Source organism: Motacilla alba, chromosome 2 (genome assembly GCF_015832195.1).
Source record: "Motacilla alba alba isolate MOTALB_02 chromosome 2, Motacilla_alba_V1.0_pri, whole genome shotgun sequence".
Taxonomy (NCBI): domain Eukaryota; kingdom Metazoa; phylum Chordata; class Aves; order Passeriformes; family Motacillidae; genus Motacilla; species Motacilla alba.
In genome coordinates, this window is record NC_052017.1 from 45,045,926 (window position 1) to 45,059,987 (window position 14,062).

The window sequence follows — 14,062 nt, forward strand, 5'->3', positions numbered from 1 at the left end:
TCAGGACAGTCCTTTATTGACTGCAGAAACATTACTATGGCTTGCAAGGAAGATGCCATTACTATGGCGTTGAGAAAGCCAAAGTTAAAGTTAAAATGCAAAAGGGTATCAAGAGCAGCAAGGAAAGCATCCTACTGCTTTATTAGCAGTAAAAGAGTAAACACATAAGAGTAAACACATAAGAGTAAACACATAAGGTCTTGAGAGTAAATTCCAAGGCAGTAAGAAAATTAACCAAAGAAAAACTGACCACTGTGGGGAATGCCTCTTTTCCTTTTTTATTACAGTTTAATCCTTATTAAAGGTAGTAGAGTAACAGCTAGATAGCTATAGCATTGTCCAGAAAATAAAAACTGTTTAATAAAATATTGGTTACCACAGATGGAACAACACCCACGAATTGCGAAGTACGCCATGGAGAACCATAATCTCAGAGAGGAGAATAAAAAACTTCGTTCTTTACAATCAGTTAAAAAGGCCCAAGAAATTGATGCTCAGACCATTGCAGAGCTAGAAAAAGCTTTTTTGGAAGCTTCAGCCTCAGAGAAAAGTACTAGAGGTAAAAATATGCTAATGTTTTCCGGATAAATGCGTTTATTGTGTTTCTGCTGTGTGCAGCATAGTGTTAAAAATGTCTGTCTTGATGTATTTTTGCCTTCCTCAAAGTGATACCTGAAGACTGAGAAAACAATTTCACTTAACTGTATTCTTTTTGGCCTTCCAGCAATAGGGAATTTTGATTTGCAGCTTGTGAAACTCATCTCATTTTGTGCTCCCTAGTTATCATGAAGACTGCAGTAATATTAATTATTACTGGTTTTCGTGTTGACTGTTGCCAATGCCTATTTTTGTCAATCTCAATTGCTGCTGTGCTGTTCAAAAGCTGACAAACACTTTCATTCTAGTGAGACTTTAGGTATTTGAGCTGCTGTGTGATTTCAGAGAGTCTATGTTTGTTCTTTAGGTCACCGCTTTCATTCCACCACCATGTCAGTGGAAGGCAACTCACTGGCATCTGTTGAAAGGCTGAAAGCTCATCTGCTGCAGACCCAAGCTGAACTGGCAACTTCAAAGCAAGAATACGAAGAATTTAAAGAGCTAACCAAGTGAGACAAAACAGTATTGAAATATCTGTAATTAAATGGTTTTAAGTCATTATTCATATTGATTTTTGGAAAACTCAGATCCTGATTATACTGACTAGGCTTGTTCTTTGCATGTGAGAAAGGGCCAGCTTAAGAATAATGACATGCACACACAGGATATGCTCCTGTTGAACTCACTAATTCCCAGACTACAGAACAGCCATCATTGAATCTGAAGGTACATCTGCACTGCTGCAGGTTTCTTTGTCTTTTCCAAAGCCACTCTTGATGGCAGTATGCAGAAAAATGCTTCACACCATGCAGGAGATGGACATACCCTTTAATTCTGGTAGTCATCTCCTTAACAGCACTGGGAGAGTTTGGCTTAGCTTCCATGTAGAGCAGATGTTTTCAGTAATTGAAATATTACAGGTGGAGGCACTGATGGGAAGTAGGAGTTGATGGGATAGGGGAGAATGAGAGGAGTATTTGGGGGTTTGGTTTTGTGCTACAGTAATTTTTAACATAATCACTTAAAGTCTGCAAGTTTGAGTCAAAATAAATGCAGAGTCCAAGCACCCGAGAAAACTCTGGCTAACCTGTTGGTTAATTTTTTATCTCAAAGATTTTTAAGAAGGCAATAAAACTGTTATCTTGAGACTTGTTATGGGAACCATGGTTTAATTCAAATCAGAGCCAAGACATGGTGTCAGTAGTACATTTATATCCATTATATCCATAAACATGAGGTAAGGCTCTACTTTGCCCTTATTAATGTAGTAAAGAGTTTACTGTCATCATTCTCCTAGAGGGCAGCACAAGATAATGGGAATGGCCTCACTAATACCTTCAGTGTTCATATGCATGTGAATAATACATTACTTCACTTGATTAACCCCATTTCTGAAAAATTTAGATCTTGTAACTGCAGATAGAAGAAAAATAGCATTTCCAGCAAACGTAATGCAAGCCTGGAAGGCAAAAAGGACCTGATTTTTTAAAAATTTATTTTAATTGTACCTAAGAATGTTGCTTTCTGTTGATTTCAGTGAAATTAAAGTGCAATTCTGAAAGCATCAGGTACAATTTTGCCTCCCCACTTCTGTTTTTACAAAGTAGCTTTTAATATCCTTTTTGCTCTTTTAGGCAATTGTACAAATCTGCATTTCTATTGTTAGCTTTCTGGGTAGCAAATCCCATGAGCTTGATAAATAACAGTATTATGATCTACTGAGGTTATCAATTCAGTAGTTCATCAATTGTTCCATATCATTATTTGCAGTAGTCTATTTATATTTTTATATATCGATTACTTTATTTTTCTGCCCGTTAAATAGATTTATATTGTATGTGTTTTGTGAATGTCTTGCTTCCTTGTTAGTATCTATGCACTTTATTATCAATTACCAACATTTTCTTGGTGGGGTGCAGTCAAACGGAAATGTGTTTTTCAGCCTCTGGAGTCACTAAATTTCACTAAATTTAAACTTGTTTCCGTTTCAGAGAAACTGAAACTTTACATACAGGTAAATATATGCTGTAACTGAATAAAAGTAGAGTAAAATAGCAATTTCACAAAAAAAAAATATGCTAATTTTTCTGCTGTCCAACTGCAGTCAGAACTTCTACTTTGTTCCCTAAGTTTTGCTACAGATGCCAAGAGCTTGAGGGAATATGATTGCATTAAACTGCCAAGAGATTAAATAGTATGTTTCCATTTGTGTATAGACTTTGACCCTACCATTATGACAGCAATGGCAACTATCACAGTAACAGCATGTAGCTCTGCAAAATACCTAGTGAAAATTATTCCTAAATTTCTGCTCAACTGTTGGATTTCAGCTAAAGTACTCTTAGAGGGCAAAATAATCTTAACAGAGCAGCACTTTCAAAAAAAAGTCTTTAAAGGATTTTCTTTAATCCTGGCAAGCTCCAGTTTAGACTTCTCATATAACTGGATAACATTTTTAAAGCTTAAAACCATATTGGTATGGGTGATATCACTTTCTCATAAAAGGAACTGCAGAGCTCTCAGCTTATTTCTTACTATGTAATGGATTTTTTTCTGACATGTTTAGTTATCCATCTGCTTGCTTCATTATGCAGGCACAAATAAGCTGCTTAGCTTTTTAATTTTTTATTCGTTATTTTTTACTTTTTAATACAGCAGTAGTGGCTTTCTTCTCAAAATAATGCATTTCAGTGTTTGGGTAAAAGTTCAGCTGCAGTTTGCTCATTGGCAATACTGCAGTGTATTCTTACGGATAGGAAGGCATACTCATGGAGTAGTTTTGACAGCAGCAAAATACTTCCTAAACAGGAAAAAACAGATGGAACTGGAATCAGAGCTTCAATCCCTTCAGAAAGCAAACCAGCATCTTGAAAACATTCTGGAGGCAACCAAAGCACACAAGCGCCAAGAAGTCTCGCAGCTACACAAGCTACATAGAGAAAGCCTAAAGGTATGAGAATGAGTTTATTTAAGGCCATACATACTTACTCCTGAGTTGTGCAAGACTGTCATTTGTGTGATCCCTTAGCCTAACTAGTTTTCTGGAATGTTCTCCATATGTGATAAACCAAATAGGCTGCTTTTTGTTCTGGAGTATTAACTGAATGGCTGCTACTGTCATCAGATGACAAATCTGAAGAAATAATAGTAGTTCAGAACTAGCCACTTTTAGCATTTTATTTAATTATTCTGCTTATGGAATTTAAAAAATACAATGCCAGACAAAGTTTAATTTTCATTTTACAGTTAAAATAAAGACTGCTTTGTCATCTTTGTAACAGAGCATAACTACTCCAACTAGAGCTTACCAGCTAAGGTCTCGCCTTGTGCCGCGAATAAGCCCAGATTATCATTTTGAAGATTTTCAGCATTCTGAAGAGATGATGGATGACATTCTAAAAGAGCCAGTTCCTCCAGAGATGAGTGAACAAGCATGTGAAGCTATTGCTGAGGAGCTCAAAGTGGCACAGGTGAATGTTCTGAATAAAAAGTGAAGTGTATGTGCAACTTTATTATTAAGCAGGCTTTGCCATGAAGTACCTCCCCTGCACCAAGTGCATTTTGATTTGCATGGGAAAGTGAAGCCCCTCATTAATACTTAACACTAAACAGTTCTCTATACATGGTACTTGAAAGAGGATTTACAACAACAATACTGAAAGTGATTTGAAGGTTGAATATCATAAGTAGTGTCTTGCAGGATGTTCATACTTTTTTCTATTTAAACCTGATAACTTGTCTCTGAGGAATCCTCTTTATAAGCTGACAGCTACATTTGGAACAATACACAAGCTTAATATATAATACTGCATTATTTGAAGAAACCTGCCAAATAATGCTTGTCCACCATTATACATTGTCTTGTATCTTTTCTAGTGGGCGGGGAAGGTCTCTTTTCACATAGAAGAGCACTACAAATTTATCTGAACTACTCTAGAGCTGGAGCTAACTTCAGTGCATGAAAAACCCTGGCACAACAGCCAAAAGCCCTCTTTGATGCTTACCATAGTGCAGAGATCCTGTAAGGAGTATAACTAGTGTATGTTTCGAATAATTTATTTTTAAAGCCTTATTTTTCCAAGATAAACATGTATCTGAAGTGTTTATTGAATTCAGTCCTTGTATTCACTGATGGATTTTCTTATGTTTTGGCAGTTAAGTTAGAATAGGAGAAATCAGCTACTTAAGATATCAGTTGATTTTTGAGTGTTCTGTTTTCTGTTGGTTCAGGTCATAAAAATAGAAACTTGTTGACTTTCTATATTTAATAAGCACAGGCTGCCATATGGCATGTGAAAAAAAGTGCAAGATGGCTGCTCTAATTTTGAGTGTCTTTTGTGTCATAGGAGCAACTGAGCACAATGCAGACAAAGCTGGATGAAGAGGAAAGCAAGAATATGAAACTCCAGCAGCATATTAATAAACTGGAGCATCACTCTGCACAAATACAGGAGGTGAGAGAACAATGTAATATAGGGCTCATGTAACTATCATACAGTCATACTGCTGTGTTGTCTAGTGAGGTCTTGCAATGTTACTTGCATTTTGACAAATTTACATAGCATCATAACTCAGGGCTGTGCAGGAAGACAAGGATTTAAAATCATGGAATAGTTTGGTTTGGTTTAAAGGTCATCTAATCCAATGCCCCTGAAGTAAGGAGAGAAGGTTCATATAACACTGCAGTTTTGAGTTTGGTTTTGTTGTTTTAAATCCTGTGAATCCAAGTCTGCTTGAGCTTAAATACAAGCTAATAACCAGTGTTGTGGTTGGGTTTGGTCAACTTCATGATTTCTGGAAAACAGCTATAGTAACAAGGAAATTTTAAACTTTGGAATGCTGAAAATACTCATCTCAGTTGGAATATCAAACATTTGCAAGTTCTGCTTAATTGCTAGTGTTGTTTTATCATAGAAGAGGAAATAAGGCCTGTATTCTTTCCAGATCAGTCTCACTTCTGATATCTGTGATATCAGATCCTAAGCTGTGGGTTCCTTTTAAATGAACTTTTTAGACAAGGGAATGTCTTCAGTTATATAAATTATTTTTTCCTTGGACTTTGAGGGATTTCGGAGTCTTTGAATACTGAATTTAAAGAAAAATGTGTTTATAATCAGTTGATTAAATGCTTTAATACATCATTATCTTATTGTTACAGTGTGTTACCTACCTTACACTTCCTTCTTCCTACCTACTCCTACACTTCCTTCTATTTAAAAAATTTTACTTTTCTTTTCAAGCTTCTTTCATCTGAAAGGAATGACTGGAGTAAAGAGCGCCAGGAGCTCCTTGAACAGATAAAATCACTTGAAAAGCAGCTTCAAGAAAGCCAAAACAATGCTGATCGTAAGTCTTTGTTATACTAAAATTTCATAAAAAGTTTTGAGGTGTCTTACTGTTTTAAAACAACAATAGCATGTGCTGAGTAACTATTTGGGGTGTTAGACATACTGGTTTGATTTTTTGTTTTAATAAAGAAAGCAATCTTTAATACTTGCATATCATCTTTGCCTAGTCCTGCACAGTATACAATATTCAAAATGGTTCTGTCTTTGCATGTGAAGGAGGTACAAGATACAGTATTTAAAATGAAAATATTAAATAAAAACAAAGGATTAAACCTCTATTGTCTATGAAAATTACAGTGATATTGTCTGGAATGCTTTTGATTCACCTTTAAAGTCAGTGTTTTGTTGATCTTTTTCATTCATGGAGCCTTTTTGTGTGTGACTTTCAAGATTTTTTCCACTGAAAACATGCAGAGCTTTGTGATCCCAGCAGCTTCTGTAGTATTCTGTGTCCTATATCTAGCACAGTTTTCCAAATAACGTATAAATTATTTTGGGGTTTTTTGACAGTATTGACAAGTGAAGTCCATGACTTGCGCATTGTCCTGCAGTCTGCAGACAAGGAGCTGTCTGATGTAAAACTGGAATATAGTGCCTTTAGGGAAAAGCAAGAGAAAGAAATAAGTCAGCTTTCTGGTAGACATATGGATGTACAGTTCCAGCTGGACAGTGTCAGGTATGTTGGCAGTTTGGTACAATGCCTTGTCATCCCTTCTGGATGCATCCATTGATTTAGTCATCCTCTCTTTTGTGTGAACTTGCACTTCACATGTTTTCTTCAAAGTTGTTGTTTTGTGTTTGTCTTTTGCTTGTTTGTTTGTTTGGGGGCAAGGGGTTGTTTGGGTTGTTTGTTTGGGGTTTTTTTGCCATTCTTTCATGCCTATTTCAGGCAACATGGTGGAATTATCAGAAAGAAAACAATGTGCCTGCCTTAATTTTGCTTTCCTATATAATTTTCTCATTAAATAGGATGTATCTGTAAACTTGCTGCTCTCCAAAAATTAAGTGGACAGTTTGTCAGTCTGGTCACATGAAGCAGGTGATGTAATGATGCTGCTCTAAAAATGACAAGCAGAAAGAAATCACAAAAAATAACTGAAGTTTGAGTATCAAAGCCAGAAAAGCTCATTGCCTTGTCTGCAGCAATTGCCATTATCATCAGGAGATGATAATTAGTATGGTTTTTAATTCCTAATGTGATTTAGTTATGTTGGGTTTTGTTGCTATTTTGTTTAGTTTGTTTTGTTGCGCTTTGGTTTTATGTTTTGGGTTTGATTTTTGTTCCTGGAAAATTTCACTACATTTTGCATTATAGCAGGTCATGTCTTAGTTGAAGTAATTTTTTGAGTGAGGCATTGTAAGACCAGGAACCTGGGACTGAAATTAAATGCTGTGGTTGTATTGGTGCATTCTGTGTCAGCAGAAATACTGTTCGGAGAGTATTCTTTTTCTCTGTGTATTATTGGAATATTTTAAAATACAGTTGATTGGAGTATTTTTATAAGGACACAAACCCCTTACTAGATTATTTGGTCTGGGTTTTTTTATGAAGGCTAGAACATGAAAAGATTCTTGAAGAAAAGGCAAGCCTGCAGGATGACTACGACAATTTGCAGGAGGTGGCCAAGTTTGAGACGGACCAGCTGAAGCAACAACTTGAGGACAGGAAGCAAGAAGCAGAAGCAATGAAAACTGAGCTGAGTGTAAGACAGTCAAGGATTTTAAAGGACTTGATTATACAGAACCCAGATTGCCTCATTTCTATTAGTGTATCACTGATAACATTCCACAGTAGTAATAGGTTTCTTGGTGATTTCATTTGGAAGATGTACCCAAATTCTTTTTCCAAACCTAGTGCAAGACTTTTGCAACCACGGGCTATCAGAAATATCCAGTAGCATCAGGAATAGTAAGTTTTTAGGCTGAAGAAATTGCTCTGGAGATGTGGTAATTACTAAAGGAATAAGAAGCTTCTTTGGAAAAGAATCTTGACATTGAAATGCTGAGATGACCTTTTATCTCAGGGCCAGCCAAGACTATCCTAATTATTCTATTTTTACAAAGCAGTTTCTTAAAAATTTTCATAGTGGATGTGATCTTGTTAAAATGATCTATGGCTTGAGGTGGATCACTCTCCTGCAATTTAGTTGATACTGTCCTTGAAAGCCTGTCAGACTGCAGTGACTGCAAAACAGCAGCAAGGTTGCTCAAGGGATTTTGCAAATAATTTTGCCTGTGTTTCTGCAGGGTGTGTGATGCCTGCTCGGCAAGTTTGATATAAATTTTCCTTGTTAGTGTTTAAGGGAATGCTGACAGATTGAATATTATTGGTTTAAATTCTGTATATTTCATATTTTGAACAAATACAGCATTTTTAAATGCCCCCAAATTAATATACAATTGAAAATTTTCATTTTTCCCTTCACAGCTTTGGATATTGAGGAACATCATAGCTATATGAAACTATTATTAATGGCAGGTGAAAGGATTCAATTACTTAATATAAATAAGAGTTTGCTTTTGAATGTCTTCAGAACAAACTAAAGATCTTCCAGTTTCCACTTACGATTTTCTGGGGTGGTTGGGTTTTTTCAGTCATCTTAAAGATTTGTTTAGGTTTTTATTTTGTTTTAAATTGCTTTAGAGACCTTATATTGTAACTTCTTATAGCAAACATATATTTTGATATTCTAGAACCTTTTGCAGCTGCTGAAAACAGAAAAAGAACATAATGAAAAACTAACCTTACAGTTACAAGAAGACAAAGAAAACAATTCAAAGTAAGTTTTAATTAGCATTGGGTTTATTTTCATCTGACCTCATCGGTTCTATATGTTATATTGAGATGGGGATCCCATTTGTAGAGGTGTTTTCTCCAGATTGGTTTTTTATTTCATCCAAATCAGAACAGCAATTCATTTTTATTTAAAGTAATTTCATTGTATAGTTTTTCATGTAAAAGATAAAATTCTGCCACTGATAGCAGTGTAAGGCTAGTAACTAAAGTATTAGTCTTTTGTATAGCACTGAGAAGGTGATAACTGAAGAACTTAAAAAAATTAAGTGCAAATGAAAAAAACCTCATATCAGTTTGTTCTTGTTAATGTTCTCTTACATTTGTAGTGAGAAATATAAACACAAAATGTTTTTATTTTTACCAGGGAGCTCTTGAAAGTACTTGAAAAAGGACAGGTGGAGAAACCGTTTTCAGAATTGGTGACACAGTGTGAGCAGCAGGTACAACAGCAGATTTGAATATGTGAATTGTGTGTTCGTGGCTTTTCTTGGGCATTAATTACAATTTTATTGGTGCACTGACTGTTAGGTTGATTACCAGCAAAATAAATGTAGAGTGCTCAGGCTACATATTGTTTTGTTAAGCTACTGGTTAATTTTTTTAGGTAAGGTTAACAACTTGCTTCCTTTTTTTTTTCATTACTTGGTGCTTTATAAAATACACCAAAGGTAAGGAAGATACTCCTTCACAAATATTATTTCCTCTAGGAAGCAAAACTGAGGACGTTGGAACAGGAGCTGGCTGCTGCTGAAGAGACTATTGCTTCTTTGAAGAAGACAAATGATACAGATAAGGTTTGGGCTTATTTCTGCGTCTGATACACAGTCTTGTGGGTAACTGTGTTCTGTAGTAGAGATGAAAGACCAGAGCCTTCCTGTGCTGCTTAGTAATTTTGTGCTTTTAGGCAATCCTGGCTATATAGCCAGGTAAAATAAATCCTACTTTTTCCTAGCACAGGGTTCGTATGGAGGTAGGAAACTGGTATGCATTCAAAGAAAAGACAAGTTGACTGAAGGTTAAACAAAACAAAAAAAATGCTAAAAAAAAAAAGCTAAAACTGTCTACTGGACAAAACATTCAATGCCTAAACAATGCATAATCCCCCAGATGATTAACAGAGCCTTCCAGTCAGGGCACTGTTGTAACTGGCAGATGGAAAAGGCAAGAAAGGTGTTGTAAGAATGTGACTGTGTGTCACATTATCTTTATTAGTCAAATCAAAGCACTTCTTTATGTAAAGACTGTTGTAGTATGAAAGCTGAGTTCCCCTGGTGCAAACATATGTGCTGTCTATAAAACAGGCATAAGAAATCACACGGTGTGTTTACTGCCTGGCGTGATGCAGCGGTAATTATTGCTTTTTCCATCATAAACCCAAAAATCTGACATGCATAAGGTCAGAATCATTTGGTATTGTCAGTGCAGTAGTGTTTCTTGAATGTGCCTTCTTCCATTACAAACAAACATACCCTTAAATTATAGTAGTTCTGTTCTCCTATTAGTAACCCATTACAGCCTAAGACTAAATCAGCAGGCCAGTCTTCTCTTCTAGTGAACACTGCAGGTTATTTAGTTCTTTGTTTAAGTGCTTAGAACAAAAGCCAGTGATTCAGCAACAAATTTTCTGTTTATTTTTCATATGTGCAGTTTGAGGACTCATTTTCACCTGCCTGATTAAAGTTTGGGATTGACAAATTATATATCAAAAATGTCCACTTATACATTATATTGATTTTATATGTATTTTATCAGGATTAATTTTTTTTATGTTGCAGGAAGTTGTAACTGACTTGATGAGACAGATCCAGGAGCTGAGGTCTTCAATTAATCATAAAACTGAGTCCATAGATGGGCTGACAAGAGAGCTCGAGGATATAAATGTATGTTCTGTCATTTTGAAGGACGTGGTATCGTTCTTTAGAAATGGGATGCGATGACATGTCTTATCACAGGTCTCAAACAGTATAACTTGCTGCAGTGTTTTAGAAGGAAACTTCTTTGTTTTGACATGTTGAAATCTTCTGAACATTTTATGCCTAAGGCTGTCTCAGAAAGTGAACCCTCTCCACGTGGTGGGTAAAAAGCTGTGTCTCTAAAGGGACCCATTCACATCCTGTAAACTCCACTCAGCTGACAGTCACATTTAGATTTTCTCAGAAATTGGCAATTTAAGACCTCAGCAATTGAAGCTGAATTGTAAATTCATTTTTGATGGAGTGAATTTTTTATGTTGCTGGTATTACTATGTTCTACATCTGAAAACAAGTATAAAGAACTAAAACTGTGTATTTGAATAATAATGAATAAATATGATGCCTCTGCTTTATTAAAATAGGTCTGGTTTGAAAACTGATAGAGCAACCAACAGAATGCTTTACATAATGTATTGTGTGAACTATGAATGCCAAAGGTTCTATAGAAGAAAAATGTTGATGAGACAGATTTCTAAATATGGCTATCTCTTTAATAATGGTTTTAGTGGGTAATATGTATTGTGATGGCTAATTCACGTTAATAATCTTTTTATATCATTCTGACAACTAATCTCTACAAACAGTTTGTATAATTTAGCAAGTAAAATATATCATTCTGGTTTTAGTCATTGACACTAATTTCTAAATGTAGTAATCATCATAAGATTCGTGATGTACATTTTTTTGTCTTCTGTTTGCCAACTTTGCCTGATAATATGTTTTTCTAAAGTATTTAAAATCTGATTGAATGCTTTTTGTAGTACAAGTATAATATTGTTCTGGCTGCAAAAGAAGAAAGCACGGGAATCATAGAAGATCAGGAAAAGAAGATTGAAGAACTGAAGGAAGCCTTGGAAGGAAGAGAAATCGCTGATAACATTGAGGTAAAAACATTAATGTTGGTGTATTATGATTATTTGTTCAACCAGACCAATTGGATGTGGTTTTGCTTAAAATGCTCATGTAAAACTTAACCTCATTTTAGTTCAAACTACAGCTAGTTAAGCTGTTCGTAAAAGAATTTTTCATGAGATACCTGACAAATTCTGTTAAATTACCATGTTACTTGACATAAATATTTTATAAGCTACTTCATAAAAGCCTATGCTAAGAGCCTGGTTTAATTTTGTTAAGGCCACTAAGGAATCATCAGCTGAATTTAATGGCAGCTTTAGATGATGCAGCTGAGAAATTAAAATAGGTAGAAGAATATATTATGTTCCACAGTGTCTCTTCACCCACTGAACTATATTCAGTAATATCTTTTCTTTACTCATAATTTTAACTAAAAGCTCCACCTGCTGGAAACAGATTTAGGGCACACCATTTGATTCAAATGTGGTTTTGCTTTTTAGTATCTTATCTTTCTTTAACTCTGTCTTTTCTCTTATTGCTGTCACCATTATTTCATTGAACATGTCAAACAGTCACAAATACTAGCACCTCCTTACATGTAATTTCTACAAGATCATCTGTGATTAGGTTTGCTAGTCCAATCAGATAGCACCAATAAAGTCTTCCAGGGAGGTGTGTGTTTCTCAAAGGACGCTAAACATAATGGAAATCTGTTTTAAAATAAACAGATTATGTTCATTAATAATCATATCTAAAAGTGACATTCTGAAACCCAAAGCTGAGTTGTCTAGCAAATGGATCCGTTTGGGGCTTTTGGCTTTTTTTAACTTAGTGCCAGTTCCTGTTTCAACCTTATCCTTGGGTATATATATATATATATATAGATATAGATATTTTATCTGGCTCCTGATAAAATTACAGTGTTTCTCCTCTACTTTATACTTCAGTTACTAATTTCTTCATGCTTTCTTAACTGCACAAGAAGAACTAATCTGAGATGGTATTTAAAATACTAGATGAAGTTTCTCCTTATGTGTTAACACATCTTGTTTAGGTATGATGCCCCATCAGGTAGGGTGGGAGTGTAGAACCTAGAATAAATCCAAAGCTATCTGTGGAATATCAGTGCACTAAAAAAAGCTGTAATCACTTCAGTGTGATTAAAATCTATACATTATTTTCTGGTTTCTTTTAAAGTACATATTATTGTTTAAAATAGTGATTAATTTCAAAGATCTTCCACTAGAATCTTCATTGTCACTATACTGGGAAAAAGTTCTCATTTTTGTTCTGTAACCATGACCAAGGATATGAAAATTTGCTAAAATAAATTTATAGATGAATGCTTGCTGCAATTCATGATGAAAAAATAAAAGGAAAAGGGAGACGCTTGTAGCTGTTAGCAATCTTGGCACCAATGACAAAACATCTTGAAACAACTGACTTACAGCAATAACTTTAACATTTCTTTTTTTACACATCCAACAACTTAAAACAGAGGGACCTTCTGTGTGAAGAATTGCGTCATACTGCTGATCAGCTGATAAGTCTGACAGAGGCCTCTAAGAAACACCATGCATTGCTCCAGGGTGCACAGGAAGACATAGCAAAGAAGGAAGCTGTAATCCAGGAACTCAGGGAACAGGTAAAACAAAGAAATAGTCACAGTTAGCTCGTTGAGAGGGAGATGTGGTCAACTGTAGCTTCTGAAAAAGGTTTCACTTGTCATTTTACAACATCTGGTACCTCCTCTTGGTGAAGAGAAATGCTCCTTCTTGTAAAAGAAAAGTAGTAGCTCAGAAACTTCTGAACAAAGATTAGGTAACTTGTAATGTTTTGGAACTGTTGTCCAGAGATCACAAAAATATGTACTCTTGATAGCAGAGTATAATTATCAGTACCTGTAAGAGCAGAGCAACCTCAGGTTATCAGCAGTGTACCCTAGGGGATTACTTTTTCCTCTGCTTAACACTTATCGACAAACAGTGTCATTATGCAATAGAGAAAACTGTTGAGCTCTGTAAATTAGGCAGTGTTTTGGAGCTGCTGCGGACTAAATAGCTATGTCAAACCTTTGTTCAAATTTTACCTCTAGTTGTCACAACTATCATTGTGCTAAGTAATATATTTGTGTTGGCAAAGACTCTAATAAGTTATTTTTTGGAAGAGGAGTTCTTTTGTCAAGTTACCATACTCTCTTGGGGAAACTGATCAAATCTATATCACTAAAATCTTTGTATCAAATCATGTTTTGACCGGTAATGTTTGCCAACAAAGTTCATAATAGCTTTTTTCTGTGTTAGCATGCCCTTTGAAAGGTAGATTGTGTTAGCAAGGTAAGAAAATCAAATACTAACAAGAACAAAATTCAGATGAACTACAAAGTAGTTAGATGTATAGATGCTTTCAAAAATGCTTGTTGCATACAACTATTCAAAGTTTAACAGTGATTGACTAAATACAGAGGAGTTATAAAAAGTGAAGTCTTTGTT

General features: G+C 35.2%; 1 protein-coding gene across 1 annotated transcript in view; it reads left to right on the forward strand.

Annotated features, from left to right (window-relative positions):
• The window catches only part of KIF15 (kinesin family member 15), a 34,472-nt gene that overhangs the window by 13,112 nt on the left and 7,298 nt on the right, over window positions 1–14,062 (forward strand). The window contains exons 14-27 of the mRNA XM_038129305.1: window positions 382–559; window positions 965–1,106; window positions 3,406–3,547; window positions 3,879–4,067; window positions 4,944–5,051; window positions 5,838–5,943; window positions 6,456–6,621; window positions 7,498–7,648; window positions 8,640–8,725; window positions 9,107–9,182; window positions 9,450–9,536; window positions 10,518–10,622; window positions 11,477–11,599; window positions 13,069–13,215. Of these exons, the coding sequence (XP_037985233.1) occupies window positions 382–559; window positions 965–1,106; window positions 3,406–3,547; window positions 3,879–4,067; window positions 4,944–5,051; window positions 5,838–5,943; window positions 6,456–6,621; window positions 7,498–7,648; window positions 8,640–8,725; window positions 9,107–9,182; window positions 9,450–9,536; window positions 10,518–10,622; window positions 11,477–11,599; window positions 13,069–13,215 (1,806 nt within the window). The remainder of the gene's footprint in view (window positions 1–381; window positions 560–964; window positions 1,107–3,405; window positions 3,548–3,878; window positions 4,068–4,943; window positions 5,052–5,837; window positions 5,944–6,455; window positions 6,622–7,497; window positions 7,649–8,639; window positions 8,726–9,106; window positions 9,183–9,449; window positions 9,537–10,517; window positions 10,623–11,476; window positions 11,600–13,068; window positions 13,216–14,062) is intronic.